We start from the raw sequence: 18273 nt of genomic DNA on the forward strand, positions 1-18273 counted from the left end.
AGATAGATAGATAGATAGACAGACAGATACTCCCACCAGCCACATGAGAACACCTCTTTCACTGTTCCCTAACAGGCAACTGCCTTAATGAAATGCACTGTACACAGTTTCCACTGATTTTAGGCTTTAAAACTCTTTCCCACACAAAAGCTAATGATTAAGATCATTGGTCAGGGGCTGGGAAGGTGGCTCAGTGGTAGAGCACTTGCCTTGCATGCTCGAGGCCCTGGGTTCGATTCCTCAGCACCACATAAGCAAAAAGAAAAAAAGCTGGAAGTGGCGCTGTGGCTCAAGTGGTAGAGCACTAGCCTTGAGCTGAAGAGCTCAAGGACTGCACCCAGGCCCAGAATTCAAGCCCCACAACCGACAAGGAAGGAAGAGAGGAAGGGAGGGAGGGAGGGAGAGAGAAAGAGAGAGAGAAAGAAAGAGAGAGAAAGAAGGGAGAGAAGGAAAGAAGGAAGAAGAAAGAAAAGAAACAAGAGGAGGTGAGGGTTTGTCTGAGGAAGTAGATCAGTACAGCACCTGAATTAAAGGGTAGATTTTTTTTTTGGGGGGGGGGGGGAGTCATGAGGCTTGAACTCTGGGCAAGTGCTCTACCACTTGAGCCACAGTGCCAGTTCTGGTTTTCTGGTGGTTAACTGGAGATAAGTCTCATGGACTTTCCTGCCCGGGCTATCTTTGAACCGCCATCCTCAGACATCAGCCTCCTGAGTAGCTAGGATTACAGGTGTGAGCCACCGGCACCGGCAAGGGTAGATTTTTATCCCTGGTCCAGTTTTCATTTTTCTTTCATTCTTAAACACTAAAAGGTAAGCTACTTTACTTGAACAATGTGCTTCCTGCATATAACTGAAACCTTTGAAATCATGAGCTAAAAGAAACCCTTCCTATTTTAAGCTGATTTCTCTTAAGTATTTTGTCAGAGATAGGAAGCCAACACAGTTAAGTAAAAGTGATATATCACTTAAAATTTAATTACTAATAAAGCCTTCGATTTATTAGCCATTTGCATTCCCATTTTTTAAATGTACATCTTGTTATTAAATTAAATGATCTGATAGTTTGCACTGTCCTTCAATATGACCAGACTTTACACCTAAGAACTTTTCTTAAAGGAAGAAAGCAACTATATTCAGAAGTATTCATGTATATTCTTTACATTGTTTGGTACTTTTTTATATTTAGAAAAAAAAGCTCACATATGATTTGAGTAGGAAAAAAGCCTAAAAAATTTCCTGTGGAAAAATCACTATAAACTAGAATTTTACTGAAGAGTTTCTGCATGCTGAAGGACAAAGCTAGCAAGATAAATAGCTCACAGAATGGGAGAAGAGCTTTACTAGCTATGCATCAGAAAAGTGCCTCACTTAAGAGCTCAAAAAATTGCCCCCCCCCCGCCCCCCCCCAAACCAAATCCTAAAAGAAACAACAATCCCATTAATAAGTGGGCTAAAGACACTTCTCCGAAGAAGCAATCAGAATGGCCAATAGACACATGAAGAAACATTCAACATCTCTGGCCACAAAAGATATGCAAATCAAAACATTGAGAGAAATCATGCTGTCTATGTTTTTTTGGATCTGGCTTACTTAGCTTAATATAATTTTTTCTAAATCTTTCCATTTACTTATGAATGGGACAGTATCATTCTTTCTGATGGAAGCATATACTTCCATTGTGTATATATACAATATTTTCTTGACCCATTCATTCACTGAGGGCCATTTGGGTTGATTCCATATCTTGGCTATGTAAACAATGTTGCAATGAACATGGTTGTACAGGTAGTTTTAGTGTGGCCTTGTTTGTGGTCTATTGGGTAACTGCCCAGGACTGGAATTGCTGGGTCACAGGAAGCTCTATGTTTAGTCTTTTGAGAAACCTCCACACTGCTATAAATATACAAGTAAACCCAATGGATAGTAAAAGACAAATACATACAAATGCATACACTTGGACATGCTTAATTAAACAGCAATTTAAACATTCACATGGTGAGAACAAAGGAGGATATTCTTAGGAAAGGATTGCAAAGGCTCAATAGCTTTGTGTATATAATCATATAAAATGATACATATCAAAATGAATTCCAAGAAATGCAAGCAAAAGGTTTTTAATTGTAATGTTTGTGGTTCTTTTTTCTTCTTTCCTTTGGTTTATTCCCTTCTGTTGCCATTTTTTATTTCTGTACCCTTTGTCTGATTTGGGGAGGGGAAGAAAAAGCACAGAAATGGTGGGACAAAGGATAAATCAATTCAGCAGTGATACTCACTAAACACTATATTGGAAATGAGCTATACAACTTGGAGGGGGTGTGAGGAGAGAAGGGAAAAAACTGGGAGAAAATGAAGGAGTGGGAGACTTCAAAAAGAAAGGTTATTCCCTGACTTATGTAACCGTAGCTCCCCTGTACATCAACATTTAAGATAAATTTAAAATTTAAATTAAAAAATAAAATTTAAATAAAAATAGGATTTTAGCTAATGAATGTTAGACTTATGAACCCCCAAAAATCCTAGCATAAGCCTATCTCAGTTTATCATTTATTTGTAGATCTTAGGAAGCCATTTACACTTTCAACATCAAACCTTGGTGAACAGATCAAGCAAAGCTACTACTCAGTGTTACTACGAATCTGCGCCACCTGAAACACTTTTCTCCAAGTGACTGCCTTCCTCTTGTTCACCCTGCCTAGGATAGTCACAAACTTCAGAAGTGACTCATTTCCAAAGGTTTCAGGATATGACACTGATGCTGGTTATAAATCATGATGAGTCTCAGTAGGTAGGAGACAATGTGGTCATGTAACAATAAGGATTTTAATTTACACAGAATTATTAAATCTCGGTTCTGCTATTTATTACATTAGAATTTTAATTGAATTCAAAGTTCTGCATTTTTATTTAATTTTTTTTCATTATTTGCTGGTATTGGGGTTTGAACTCAGAGCCTTATGCTTGCTCAGCTTGTCTCCTCTAGTTAAGCCACATCTCAAGCCTGCTTTTTTGCTAATTATTTTGTAGACTGAGACTAGCCTCAAACCAAGATTCTCTGGCTCTCAGCCTCTTGAGTAGCTAGGAATACAGAGAGGACACATGGGGACTCAACTAATCTTAATTATTTCTTGAATATCAACTTTTTAACATTTATTATGTGTGATATTAAGCATGTCTTTTACCTCTTCCTATATTTAAAAAAAGGATAATGTTGTGATAATCAACATTATTGAAGGTGGCTCAGTGGTAGAGCGCTTGCCTTGCACGCATGAGGCCCTGGGTTCGATTCCTCAGCACCACATAAGCAAAAAGAAAAAAAAAGCCGGAAGTGGCGCTGTGGCTCAAGTGGTAGAGCGCTAGCCTTGAGCTGAAGAGCTGAGGGACAGCGCCCAGGCCCAGAGTTCAGGCCCCACGACCGGCCCCCCCTCCCCCCCCAAAAAATATGTACATAATGATGATCAGATCTGGAAGCAAACTTGGGTTGATCAATGCAAGCAGGGTCCCAAAAAGAGGGACAAACAGCACATGTTTTACAAACTGGAAGGACAGGTAAGGTGGGAGAATAGGAAAAATTTTACTCTTGACCAGGCTGTGTCACACATGGACAAAAAAAATCCCGTAATGGTGTTAATAACAACAACAACAACAACAAAAAAAAAAAACACAGGCATAGGAAGATTCCAGTAAGGATAGGTTATGCTTCTGAGCTCACATGGCAAATTTTAGCTAAGGGAACCAAAACTGGCTTCTCTATCAAAGAAAATGCATAGTTAAGCCTGGGAATAAGATTGTGATTGGAATTAAATCAGCTGCAACTTACAATAACTGAGAAGTATAGTCGAACAGAAACTATACATACTTTTGTTAAAACTCTGTATTAGGGCATAACATTACACATAGCTATGTAATTTATTTGAAATTGTAAAAAGCCATGAATTTCCAAGACATCCTTTAAGAATAACAACAAAAAGCCAGACTGGTGGCTCATGCCTGTAATCCTAGCTACTCAAGAGGCTGAGATCTGAGGATCCAAGTTCAAAGACAGCTTGGGCAGGATAAGTCCGTGATTATCTCCAATTAACCACCACAAAACCAGAAGTGGCACTGTGGCTCAAGTGAGAGTGCTAGCCTTGAGCTGAAGAGCTCAGGAACAGCACCCAGGCCGAGTTCAAGCTCCACAACCTACAATAGAAGGAAAGAAAGAGAGGGGGGAGGGAGGGAGGGAAAGGAAGGAAGGAAGGAAGGGAGGGAGGGAGGGAGGGAGGGGAAGGAAGGGAGAGAGGGGAAGGAAAGAAGGAAAGAGAAAGGAAGAAAGAAAAGGAAGAAAGAAAGAAAGAAAGAAAGAAAGAAAGAAAGAAAGAAAGAAAGAAAGAAAGAAAGAAAGAAAGAAAGAAAGAAAGAAAGAAAGAAGGAAAGAAAGAAGGAAAGAAAGAAAGAAAGAAAGAAAGAAAGAAAGAAAGAAAGAAAACAAAATAGGAAGATCTGTTCTATAGATAAAAGGGTGGCCATTTCAACAACTGGTGCTGGGCAAATCCATTTTAAAATGGATCAGAATGAGACATAATTCCCCTACTTGACACAGTAAAAATCAACGCATAGCTAGATAGCAGAGTTAAACGTCAAAGGGGATGCATTCACTTTTGGGAGATGACAAAAGAATCTTCATGACTTTATAGTAGGGAGTGTTTTCCTCAAACGGGACACAAAAAACATTAATCATTGATAAACTGGACAAAAATTAATTGTGAAATGTTAAAATTCAAGTTTCTGCTCATTAAAGAAACTTCTAGTCAATATGATATTTACAAGACAAACTATTAGGATTTGGAAGAAAAGATTAACCTGACTGTATGAAAATAAACTAATGCATTTCAAAAATATTAAGCAAAGTCAAATACAAACAAATTACAAAAAATTATAAACAAAGGGTTAGTATCTGTAATATAATCACTTTTTATATGGGGAAGACTAAAAATCCTTGCAAAATGGACAAAATACATGAATAAGCAAGCACCAAAAATGGATTATAAAGGCCCTTGTATTTTATGTTAACCCACAATTTTTTTGGGGGGGTCCAGTCGTGGGGCCTGAACTCTGGGCCCGGGTGCTGTCCCTCAGCTCTTCAGCTCAAGGCTAGTGCTCTACCACTTGAGCCACAGCGCCACTTCCAGCTTTTTTCTTTTTGCTTATGTGGTGCTGAGGAATCGAACCCAGGGCCTCAGGCATGCAAGGCAAGCGCTCTACCACTGAGCCACCTTCCCAGCCCCTAATCCACAATTTTTAGAAAGCCAACTACAATCTACTAAGATACTGTTTATTATCTGTTGTTCTGGCAAAGAATTAAAAGTGTAACAACACATTCTGAAATAGACATGTTATTGATAATAAAAAAATGCCATCTTCTTTAAAAGGGGAATTTGGTCTAGCCTGTGGCTCACAGCTGCCATCCCTAGCCACTCAGATCCTAGTTTCAAGGCACCCAAGTAAGATAAATCTAGGATATTCTTATCCCCAGATAACTAGCAAAAAAGCAAGAATTGGAAGGTAAGTGTCAAGTGTTGAATGCCAGCAGTAAGTGAAATAGCTGAGCAAAAGCAAGAGACCCTGAGTTATGCCCCACATAAAATTGAAGAAAACAGCAACATTTGAACAGAAGCACATGTTTATTCTTTTACTCAAGAATCACACATGTAGGAATTTCTCTGAAGACACACTTCCAAAAATATAAAAATACTAACCACTATTGCAGTATTATTCATACTTGTAAATAGCAGAAATACTAAAATGCACAAGTACAGCACGGTAGAATAAACTATGGTACTTAAGGGAGCCACAAGTGGTGGTACACATCTACAATCCCAGCACCAGGGAAGGGAAACAGGACTTTCAAATCTGATGAATAAACATTCAAGTCTATTAAAAAGATGACAAAAAAATGATAAAATATGGATACTTGTAACCAAGAATATGGAAGCTTCGTGGATTGACAAAAGCCAAATCTTTATTACATAAAACTTTTATAACCATTTTGTTTAAAAAGCCACAAAATACTATGAATGAAAACCTGACACATAAATATCACAACTGTATCAAACAGTGGCAGCACCACCTTGTGGCAAAAATAAGAAGTCTGAATTGCAGCAGTAGAACTGCTTTCCCAGAGAGAATGCAGGGTTGGCTTTCCTAGGCACTAGTGGTTAACTATTTCCTGGACTTGCAAATAGTAAAGTGACATGTGGTCACTTTCTAAGACTTTATTGTGATGAGCACTTTCAGAGTTCATGAAAATAATGTTTTTTTGTGTGTATCTGAATTAAAGGTCATTGGCCTAGACACTTGAATTTTCTAAGCAGTTCTATTTCCTAGAATTACCTAAAAGTGTAGTGCATTCATAACTCTGTTGTAGTTTTTGGTAGGAAACAAGACACTGGAAAGAGATTTATTTTCTGGAAATCACAGAAGGATGCCCCACAAATGCTTTCTTCAGATGTTTCCACTGCTCCAAAGGCTGATTATGGGTGGTCTGGAGTCATCAGAAGGCTGAGTACCTATGCATCAGAAGGTTTGAAAAAAAAAAAAAAATCGTCCGGGGGTGACGACCTCCTCCTGAGAACATGCCTCTCGCAAAGGATCTCCTTCATCCCTCTCCTGAAGAGGAGAAGAGGAAACACAAGAAGCGCCTGGTGCAGAGCCCCAATTCCTACTTCATGGATGTGAAATGCCCAGGATGTTCCTTCAGAAGGAAGCAGCACTAAAAGCACTGTGAACCAAGATGAATGGGAAACCGTCCCAATAAACACATTTTGGATTAAAAAAAAGAAGAAGAAAAAAAAAAATCACCCCCACCCCCCCAAAATCAGCAACCAGGGCTGGGAAGGTGGCTCAGTGGTAGAGTGCTTGCCTCACACGCATGAGGCCCGGGGTTCGATTACTCAGCACCACATAAGCAGAAAAGGCCAGAAGAGGCACTGTGGCTCAATGGTAGAGCTGAAGAGCTGAGGGACAATGCCTAGGCTGAGTTTAGGCCCCACAACAACAAAAAAGACAAAAAAAAAAAAAAAAAAACCCACAGATTCTGCTGCCTTCATCTATAAATCAGGATATGGGGCACATTTAACTATGTAAGAACACTTAGTCAAAAAGGGTGTGATATACATTGCCTACTAACAACTCTACTTGAATGAATACTAATGACTCACAAAGTGACTTGGATGAGTGGAAGAGCTTTTCACCCTGGGTACCTGCTGATAAGGACACTTTCCTTTGCAGGTAATTCCATCAGGTTCAGGAGCCCCTTTCCCACTGTCACACCCTGGAGCAATTTTAAGACAAAATTCTTTCTCCGAACAGCCACTAGCTGCCTGAAGATCAGTCTGAGCAGTGTGCCAAGAGTAGGGGGAACACTGGTTATCCCTCTCAGTGTCTACTCTACAACTAAGCCCACAAAGCCTAGGCTAAACCTTTGTTCCATCCAAACGCTAGTAATACTTTGGATTTAAATAAAGATTGCAATAAAGATAAGGGAAAATTTACCCATGAGTATTTGAAGAGACACTGCCTTTTTTGAAATTAATGAAGGCTGCTTGCTAAAACAATCCTATGCTCACGGTTAGAAACAGTTCTAAATGCCTTACCATGTTACACTGTAATTTTTGACTGGGGCCATTTCTTTTCTTTTTTGGGGGGACAAGGTATTACTGTGTGGTTTTGAACTCACAAACCTTCTGCCTCCCAAATTCTGGGATTACTACATTTAGCTGACTTGGACCATTTCTAAAATAAGTCTAACACCATAGCCACTATGCAAATGCTCTTTCTTGAAACTGGACAAATCCAAATTATTTTGATGGTCTTATCTCCAATAAACTACCAGAAAACCAGAAGTGGTACTGTGGCTCAAGTAGTATAGCATAGTATTGAGCTAAAGAGCTGAGGACAACACCTGGGCTGTTCAATCAACCACAATCAACCAAAAAAAAAAAAAAAAATCTGAAGAGGCAACATGTTTACTTCCTCCTTCAAATAAGAAAATATAAACATAACATGAGTTCTTTGACTGAGATTTCTAGGACTGTCCATTCAGGAACCAAAGTTAAAATAAAGTACTACTGGCAAGAAAACTTGGAAATTATATTCCAGAGAAGTTATATTTCTGTGATTTAATCTAATACAATAACATTTAGGTTTTAAAAAGTTCTTCAGGGGCTGGGAATGTGGCTCAGTGGTAGAGCGCTTGCCTTGCAAGCATGAGGCCCTGGGTTCGATTCCTCAGTACCACATAAGCAGAAAAATAAAACAGCCAGAAGTGGCGCTGTGGCTCAAGTGGTAGAGTGCTAGCTTTGAGCTGAAGAGCTGAGGGACAGTGTCCAGGCCCAGATTTCAGGCTCCACGACTGGACCCCCCCCAACAAAAAAAGTTCTTCAATATTTTAAAAATGTATCATTTTCCTCAGGCACTGGTGGTTCATGCCTCTAATCCTAGCTACTCAGGAGGCTGACATCTGAGGATCGTGGTTCAGCACAAGCAGGAAAGTCCGTGAGACTCTTACCTCCAATTAACCACCAAAAAACCAGAAGTGGCATTGTGGCTCAAGTGGTAGAACACTAGCCTTGCGCTGAAGAGCTCAGGGACAGTGTCCAGGCTCAGCGTTCAAGCCCCACATGACAAAATAAAAAGAAAATATACTTTTTTTTTGGGGGGGGGAGGAGGTAGAGGTTAGCACTCTATCACTTGAGCCACAGTACCACTTCCTAAAAATGTATAATTTTCTTAACCTCTTTCTTCCTAAAAGTAGATGGAGAAAATTATTACCATTCAATCTGAGTCTTTGCCACAAATAAAATGAAAAACCCTTCCTTCCTCTAACAAGAACTTTTCATTAAAATACAAGGTACTGCCGGGCGCTGGTGGCTCACGCCTGTAATCCTAGCTACTCAGGAGGCTGAGATCTGAGGATCGCGGTTCAAAGCCAGCCCGGGCAGGAGAGACCGTGAGACTCCTATCTCCAATAAACCACCAGAAAACCGGAAGTGGCGCTGTAGCTCAAGTGGTAGAGCGCTCGCCTTGAGCTGAAGAGCTGAGGGACAGCGCCCAGGCCCAGAGTTCAAGCCCCACGACCGACAAAAAAAAAAAAAAAAAAAAAAAATACAAGGTACTTCTAATCACTCAAAATCTGTGAGGCTGCAAGTACAGGAAATACGACAACAATCAAGGCATATACAAGGTTTTAATTTCACATAATCCAGAACCTCTCAGAAAATATTAAAAATTATGAAGAGGTTAAATTTTGTAAGTTCTTCCTTTCAACTCTGATTAATGTAATATTAAGATAATGAAAACCCTTATCATAAAGCATAAATGTATAATGTTGCATTTTAATCCTTCCTTAAAAACAGCATTTAAGCAAAGCTTTTATTAGAATATACATTACTATATCAGGAATATAATGTTCTAAATTTTATACAACATTCTTAACAATGTTAACAACTACATTTAAAAAAATGAAGAGGGCTGGGATGTAGCTCAGAGGAAAAGTGCTTGTCTAGCAAGAACAACATTCTAAAAAAGAAAAAAAATAAAATACTAGAGAACCTATATTGATTTTATTTCCGTAAACTAGGAAATATGTAAATAATGGAATTATGTTCAGGAAATAGTATATGAAAATATAAACTCTTATACATTAGGTTCTCTATTCAATCTTGCAAATTCCTCAAGTTAACAAATTAGAGACGTTTAAAACATCTCTAACTGTAAAATCTTCTTACAACATTTCCATTTTTTTCCTGTATCCTGAAAATGTCTGGCTTTCATTAAATATATCATCTTCTGTTTCTTCTTAAAGAACTGACGTTCATAAAAGGATCATCATCATCATCCTGAAATAATATATAAATATTAAGTCAGTGACTCCTCCTTACTTTATTGAAACAAGAACTTATTATGCTAAAATATCAGTGAATCACAGGGACAGATTTAATTTTTACATTCCTTTATAAGTGTGAAATATAAATTCAATTAAATGTTTTTAATTATTTTATTTATTTATTTAGACAGATACATGCTAGATAGCCTGTTATATTCTTGGACTCACTCTGTAGCCTTGAACAAACAGTTCTACCTCCCAAATGTTAGGACTACATCACTATGCCCCAAAATAAAGACTTCTTAAGTTATATACCTATGTGTGTATATACATAATACACATATCAATAATATATACACATTCATTTCCCCCAGTTATTAATCTTAATAAAGATAAATGAGAGACAGGTGCCGTGGCTCACGCCTGTAATCCTAGCTACTCAGGAGGCTGAGATCTGAGGATCGCGGTTCAAAGCCAGCCCGGGCAGGAGAGACTGTGAGACTCTTATCTCCAATAAACCACTAGAAAACTGGAAGTGGCATTGTGGCTCAAGTGGTAGAGCACTTGCCTTGAGCTTAAGAGCACAGGGTCAGAGCCCAAGCCCAGAGATCAAGCCCCACAACTGATAAAAAAAAAAAAGATAAATAAGGTGTAGGTAAGCCAGGAAAAAAGGTGTACCTCAAGCCATATTTAATTGGTTTGTGAATAGTTTGTTTTCCCTCATTTACATTATATTACAAATGTCTTCTTTTCTGGAAAGTCAGACAAAAATAGTAAAGCCACATACAGAAGTTCTGACTCCAAAGCAGCTATGATTGTTTATCTGTCCTCTGTTAACTGTCACGAATTGATGGCACTCTCAGACTGATTGAGTTTCCAAACAGGTGTGCCAAGTTATATGCATGGTAAGAATAAGTAGGAATATCACATACATTAATTAATTTTAGAATGAAAAGCCTCAGATAAGCCCAAACTATAGTTTTAAGATAATTCCAAAATAAAGATGAAAAGAACTTGCTAATCATGCTTTTCCTTAAGATTTTTTTAGCTATTAAAATGAAATTTTATGCTGTGTACTTAAGATATACAATATGATACTATGAAATACATAGACAGCAAAATTGTTACTACAGTCAAGCTAATTAACATATCCATCAGTTCACAAAGTTACATCTTTTATGTATTTGTGACAATCAAATCTAAACCATACTCATTGCAAATACAATGCAGATTTTATTAATGACAGATTCATGTTAAACACTGGATATCTTTATCTGTTCATCTTACAAATCTGCGACTTGTGGTTTAGGATATATATCATCACATTTTTTCCTTCTGCACTGACAGCTTTTTTTCTCTTGAAACACCTGCAATAAACAGCCTGAAGGAGGAATGAATTGTGTTGGGCCATGTTTTCAGCATTCATAGGTGCTGGATTCCAGAATTTCTGGGCCTCGATGAAGCAGAACTTTAACACCTAAGTACATGCTAGCATGAGACAGGTTAGCATGCAACAGGTGGACAGCTCTTGCTGTCATTTTTCTTTGTATCATGAGCTATAGCAAACCTTCCCCAGTTACTGTTGTCATATTCATGGAGAGGCTCAAAAGAAAAGAGCTAAGCTCCATGCCACAACATGATAAACCTGTGAATACTTCAAGTATCTAGAGTAGAAAAATACATAGGCAAAGAAAGTAGTGAGAAATGGTAACTACAAAGGCTAAGGAGAAAAGAAAAAAGGAAATATTGATTTGTTTAAGGGATAAAAAGGATACAGATTTTCAGTCTTGTAAGACAAAAAGTTAGAGACCTGTTTTATAATAATGTAAATATATTTATACTACTGTATTGTGCACTTAAAAATGGTGAAGATCAGGCTGAGAAGGTGGCTCAGTGGTAGAGCGCTTGCCTTGCAAGCTCAAGGCCCTGGGTTCAATTCCTCAGCACTACATAAGCAAAAAGAAAAAAGCTGGAAAAAAGGTGAAGATCATTTTATGTTACACGTGTTTACTACAAGGATATTTTCTTTTTTGGGGGGTGGGGATCCGGTCGTGGGGTCTGAACTCTGGACCTGGGCGCTGTCCCTCAGCTCTTCAGCTCAAGGCTAGCGCTCTACCACTTGAGCCACAGCACCACTTCCGGCTTTTTTCTTTTTGCTTATGTGGTGCTGAGGAATCGAATCCAGGGCCTCATGCATGCAAGGCAAGTGCTCTACCACTGAGCCACCTTCCCAGCTACAAGGAAATATCCTTGTAGTGAAGGAGGTCATAGGCCAAAGGAAAACACCTTTAAGCACGTAACAAAAACTTAGAAATTCCTTGCTTTCGTTGACAGCCTTAGAAAGAGAAACACCAGTAGCTTTCAGTTATATAACTTAATTCAAAAAATTAATAAAGGAAAGATAAAAAGTTTGATTCTACTTCTTTCTATTCTTCCTCATTCTAGTTGAGATTTTATGGTTGTCTCCTTCAGACAACCATCTTGATTTGGAGTTTTTCCCACACATCCTGGAGAGAGGATTTTGGTCCATGCCTCAACACTCCATGATAGGAAAATCTCCACCATGATCCTTCTAATATAAAAACAATGTGGAGCACAGACTGGGTGCCTCATAAACACTTTGTTAAAAACTCTTACATTATCACTGCCATTATTTTTCCATATAAATGCAATATAAATGGCAGAAGCTAAAAAAAATACTGATTCTTTTAACAGAGAAAATTAAATAAAAGTTGAGCGGAAGTCATGTTTAAAGTCCCTAGGCCTTTTATATGAAGTAATTATATTGATGGACATCAGCAAATGTTACTTATTGACTTAATACTCAAAGAAAGGTTACCAGTGAAGCTATTTTTAAAATAACTTTTAGAGCCAGGCCCAGTGGTTCACACCTGTAATCCAAGCTACTCAGCAGGCTGAGATTAGGGGATAGCAGTTTGAAGCCAGCCTTGGCAGTAAAGTCTGTGAGACTCTTATCTCCAATTAAAAAATCAGAAAATCAGAAGTTGTGCTGTGGGTCTAGACTTCAGCAAAAAAGCTCAGGGACCATACCCAGGCCCTGTGTTAAAGCCCCTGACCAATAACAACAACAAAAACTTTTAGCATCTAACTACTGGTATTTATATTCATTTTATAAACAGATAAATATCAGTTAAAGTTTAGTAAAATATTTATTACCTCATCTGATTCAAAATTGACTCCTTTAGCTATTTGGCTCTGGGACATATGTTTGCTGGATGATGTACTTGAATACCTGAGGCAAAAAAAAAAAGTTTAAAAAACAACAAATTTAAAAACCAAAACAGTAACAACAGAAACAACAAAGACAGTGAACTAGAACAGAAATTTTTCCTAATCAAAAATGCACTTTTAGCCAAGCACTGGTGGTTCATGCTTGTAATCCTAGCTACTCAGAAGGCTGAGATCTGAGGATTAGGGTTCAAAGCCGGTCCATGCAGGAAAGTCCATGAGACTCTTATCTCCAATAAACCACCAGAAAACGGGAAGTGGTGCTATGGTAGAGCACTAGCCTTGAGCTGAAGAGCTGAGGGACAGGGCCCAGGCCCAGAGTTCAAGCCCCATGACTGACAAAATAAAAAAAAAAAAAAAAAAAAAAAAAAAAGCACTTTCAGGTTTTTAAGCCAATGCTAGCCACTGAACAAACATAAACATATAAAATAAAAATATTAAAAGAAATAAAAGCATTTTTTAAATAGGGCTTTTGGGGTTCAGTTTGGATTGGGGTATGTTCTAACTATTTATAGGTTATCGCATTGAAACCCATGTACAAATAAATTAAAAATTCTAAGAGGGGAATGTGGCTCAGTGGTAGAGTGCTTGCCTCGCATGCATGAGGCCCTGGGTTTGATTCCTCAGTACCACATAAACAGAAAAAGCCAGAAGTGGCACTGTGGCTCAAGTGGTAGAATGCTAGCCTTGAGATGAAGAGCTGAAGAACAGTGCCCAGGGCCCCTGCCCAACTGACCAAAAAAAAAAAAAATTCTATGAAAGAGAAAAAGTTTCTGGAATGTTTGGATTCCAGTTTTTTCATTTACTAGACAACTTACTCAACTTCTCTGTGCTTAAATTTTCTCACCTATAAAAAAGGGAAGAAAATTTTAACTAATACACTTCTTATATTAAAATGTATCTATTACCATCCTACTTCTGAAAATTGTAACAACTTCAAATCTCATTTCTGTAACAAAATCAAAGGATCTTCCGAAATGTTTCTTTTTACCACAGTCCACATTCCTTGCTTTTTCCTGAGAGTCCATACCACATCAAAATGAAGTGTCTGCTTGATAAAATTTCCCATGTACTGACTGACTCAATCACTATTTAGTGGATTTGAATATATCAACTCTTTTCATCAGTACAATTTAACATTGCCTGAAGGCAGTACTTTATTAAACATGCCCTCATTACATCTAATTTAATGCAAAAAGTTTTTAACACAAAGTATTTTATAAAAAGGCCATCAAATATTTTAAACACAAATTTTAGTCAAACACTATTCATAGAAAATGCTAATATACAAGAGAATGGTAATAATCAAGTCAAGCTTAAAAACAACAGGCAAAATCAAAACAAAAGGAACAGCATATCAGTTTTGAAGGTAGTGTGTGTATCATCCTCTTTCTATTAGCTCAACTGGATATATACAAAGTGAGAACAAAGAAGCCAAGTATTAACAAAATAATATCAATAAAATCAATGTGAAATAAAAACAAAAGGAAATGAATTATAGGTTCTCATTGAAAATACTTGCAGTAACAATCCATCGACTTTACAAACTAGTCTATTGTTTTTCATTTCAATTTTTTGGTTTTTTCAGGAAGTTTCTGGCCTACCTTTTATCTGCTCCTGTGGTAGGAAGACTGTTTTCTTCCTCATCAGATTCATCCACTTCAATCATCTAAGAGAAGGAAAGTAAACAAAATAAAGCACAGGCTTTGGAAATTCAACACCTGAATAAAAAAAAATTAAATAACTGAATCTTTAAGTGGTCTCTCTCTCTGTAACTTTTATATACAAGAGTTACAAAAAATGAGCCAGAAACTACACTAAGCAACAAATTTTTAAACTAAACCTAGCCTGATGTCTCCATCCAAATTCCTTCCTTCACAAAAGATATTCTCCACTTCATTTCTTAGCTCCTATCTCCCCTGCACATCACAGGAGCCTTGGTCCTTAAAGAAACACAGATTAGGGAGTGGGGGGACCAAGATGGCGATGGGGCAGTAGGGAAACGCCACAGCTCTCTCCAACCAAAACGAGAGTTCGAGTTCCAACGTTTAATCTCCCCAAGAGACCGACAACAACAAAAAGACGAACACTCAGAGAAAAACCAGAGGTGGAAAATAACAAAAAAAGAAAGAGAGGAAAAGAAGAATTTCAGAACAGAGAAGAGCGAAGACCCCTCCCCCAACCTTTACTGGCCGCGCGCAGTGCGCCAAGCCGCCGGCCAGCCGGCCCAGCGGGGGCTGCCGGAGCCACAGAGACACAGGGGGCTGCTTGCAGATCACCAGGTACCGGATTGCAGAACACCGGATCCCAAGGAACAGAGAAACCTACCAGCCGGGAGTCTCCACGAGGATCCCACCCCCACCCCTCACTCTCCACCGGAGCGGAGAGGCTCCATCCCGCCAAAGCCGCCCTGCACCAGCAGCACGACAAAGGGACCTGTCCGCAGACCACCCGCCCAATCGCGATCGCAACTACCTGGCGGGGGGCCGCCCAACCCAGCCCGCAACCACCCCAACTGAACTCGGACTGCAACAACAACTGACGGACTGCAACAACAACTGACGACCTACAGGGTGAGTACCCATCAGGGGACAGGGAATCCATCAAGGGAGACCAGAGCTGGAGGGAATCCCCAGACCCTGACCTAGACTCCCTACCCCAACACCCGGACCACAGGACCCACTAAAACTGGGAACTGTTCGAGAGCTCCACCAGCCGGTGGAGCACACTCTGCTGGCCAGGCCAGAGCAAGAGCGTCCCTGGAAGGGAGCTTAAATGCCCAAGCCAGGAACAGCGCCCCTGGGTCAAGACTATCAACAGTAGAAGAAATTTGAACTGTGTCCTCCAGGCTGCATAACCTAGGTGGTATACACATTATCACAGGCCTAACGAGCGCGCTCCAGGCTGGGGCCGGAACCAGGCCAGGGGACCGGCGCCTGAAGAAAGCAAAAAGAGTCAGAAGTGGGGCTGTGGCTCAAATGGTAGGGTGCCAGCCCTGAGCTGAAGAGCTGAGGGACAGCACCCAAACCTAGAGTTCAAGCCCACAACCAGCCCAAAACAAACAAACAAAAACACATCAGGAGCCCATAGCAGACTCCAGTATTTGGGAGAGTGCATCCAGAGCATCTGATCTTCCCAAGAGCACCCGCAGGAGCAAACACAAGCAGTCTAGGCTGCTCAACCCTTCCAAAGGCGGGAATTGCTACAGCAGAGAGCTGAGAATCCTAAGTAAGTCAGAATAGCAGCTGGAAATAGGCTCCCAACAGAATCCAGATCAGGCACAGACTCTCTCTACCAATACAGAATCAGCAACCAAGCAAAGACAGACACACCAAAACAAGATTGAAGAGCAGTCTCCTGAACCCCCATGCAAAAATCACAGAGAAAAATCGCAAGGTTTACCACTACCCAGGACAGCAAGCTCACCTCAAAAGCCAGCAGCCACACAGGGGAGAGCCCCAGTGGGAGCAAAGCAGGAATGGAAGACAAAAACTACATCCAAGGGTTGCTGGAGGCAATGACTCAAGAAATAAAGCGAGAAATGGATCAGAAATTGAAAGAGCACAAGGATGAACTATCAAAAGATATACAGGATATCAAACAAAAATTGGATGCAAAAATAGAAGCTGCACAAACCTCAGTAAGAAGTGAGATAAACGCCAAATTAGAGGTAATGCATACTGATCTCACCTCATTGAGAGGTGAGATCAGTACTCTGAGAACCAACATTGAATCCATAAAGGGATCCATTTCCACCATGCAAACCACAATAGAAGCCATGGTCAACAGAGTGAATGAAATGGAAGGTAGAGTGTCAGATACAGAAGACAGAATACACCAACTGGACCAAAAAGTGACAGATATGGAAAAATCACTCAAATTAAACCAAAGGGAAATTCAAGAGCAAGCAGATAATGCTAAAAAATTTAACCTTCGCATAATCGGAGTGGACGAAGGTGAGGAATTCCAGAGCAAGGGAATGCAGCACCTATTTAACAAGATAGTCAATGAAAATTTTCCCCACCTCAAAAACGACCATCTTAACTACATCACAAAAGCTTATTGAACACCCAACAAGCAAGATCCCAGGAGAAACACTTCTAGACACATTATAGTAAAAATGATGGATCTGAATAAGAAGGAAACAATCCTGCATGCAGCAAAAATGAAGAAGGAGCTATACTACAACGGGAAAAAAATTAGAATCACTGCAGATCTCTCCACACAAACAATGAATGCAAGAAAAGCCTGGGAAAGCACCATACGAGCCCTGAGAGCCAATAACTGCCAACCCAGACTGATATACCCGGCAAAGCTAGCATTCACATTCGATGGAGAACTGAAAACTTTTAATAGCAAAGAAAAACTAAATGAATACATAAACATTAAGCCAGCATTACAAAGAATTCTAAGAGGGGGGACACAACCTGAAGAAAGCAACCAGGAACTGGGACCTGCCCCAAACAGGCATTACTCAAAGTCTAACTGAGCAAGCACAGGAGGAAAGGAAAGAAGAAAAACTTAGGAAAACGGAATGGCAGGGACAACAATGCATCTCTCTATACTTTCTCTTAATATAAATGGGCTGAATTCGCCAATTAAAAGAAAACGAACTGAGGACTGGATCAGAAAACAAGACCCATCCATCTGTTGCCTTCAGGAGACCCACCTCTCAGCCAAACATACAAACAAACTCAGAGTGAAGGGGTGGAAAAGGATCTACCAATCAAATTCCCCCAATAAGAAAGCAGGTGTAGCTATCCTGATATCTGACAAAATAAACTTTTCATTAAAATCAGTACAGAAAGACAAGGACGGACACTACATATTAATAAAGGGAACAATCCAAGAGGAGGATATAACCATCATCAACTTATATGCCCCAAATATCGGTGCACCCAGATATGTTAAACAAATGCTCTCAAACTTACAGAATAAAATAGATCCCAATACGATAATACTAGGAGACTTTAACACGCCACTCTCACCAAAGGACAGGTCTACCAACCAGAGGATTGGCAAAGAAGCTACCGAATTAAGTGAGGCCATACTTCAAGCGGAATTAACTGACATCTACCGAGTATTTCACCCTAAAACAACACAGTACACATTCTTCTCAGCAGCTCATGGAACTTTCTCCAAAATAGACCATATCATAGTTC

At 39.5% G+C, this 18273-nt stretch overlaps 1 protein-coding gene across 2 annotated transcripts in view; it reads right to left on the reverse strand.

Annotated features, from left to right (window-relative positions):
- Positions 1 to 9204: 9204 nt before the first annotated feature.
- The window catches only part of Mre11 (MRE11 homolog, double strand break repair nuclease), a 62801-nt gene continuing 53732 nt past the window's right edge, over positions 9205 to 18273 (reverse strand). Inside the window, exons 18-21 of one of the 2 annotated variants that reach the window (XM_042685245.1) lie at positions 14716 to 14780; positions 13040 to 13115; positions 12367 to 12369; positions 9205 to 9875 (exon numbers count right to left, since the gene is read on the reverse strand). In XM_042685245.1, the coding sequence (XP_042541179.1) occupies positions 9819 to 9875; positions 12367 to 12369; positions 13040 to 13115; positions 14716 to 14780 (201 nt within the window). In that variant the 3' untranslated portion in view covers positions 9205 to 9818. The remainder of the gene's footprint in view (positions 9876 to 12366; positions 12370 to 13039; positions 13116 to 14715; positions 14781 to 18273) is intronic. The other variant, XM_042685246.1, reaches the window with a different exon arrangement.

Source organism: Dipodomys spectabilis, unplaced genomic scaffold, assembly GCF_019054845.1.
Source record: "Dipodomys spectabilis isolate Male_0828 unplaced genomic scaffold, ASM1905484v1 ptg000094l, whole genome shotgun sequence".
Classification (NCBI taxonomy): domain Eukaryota; kingdom Metazoa; phylum Chordata; class Mammalia; order Rodentia; family Heteromyidae; genus Dipodomys; species Dipodomys spectabilis.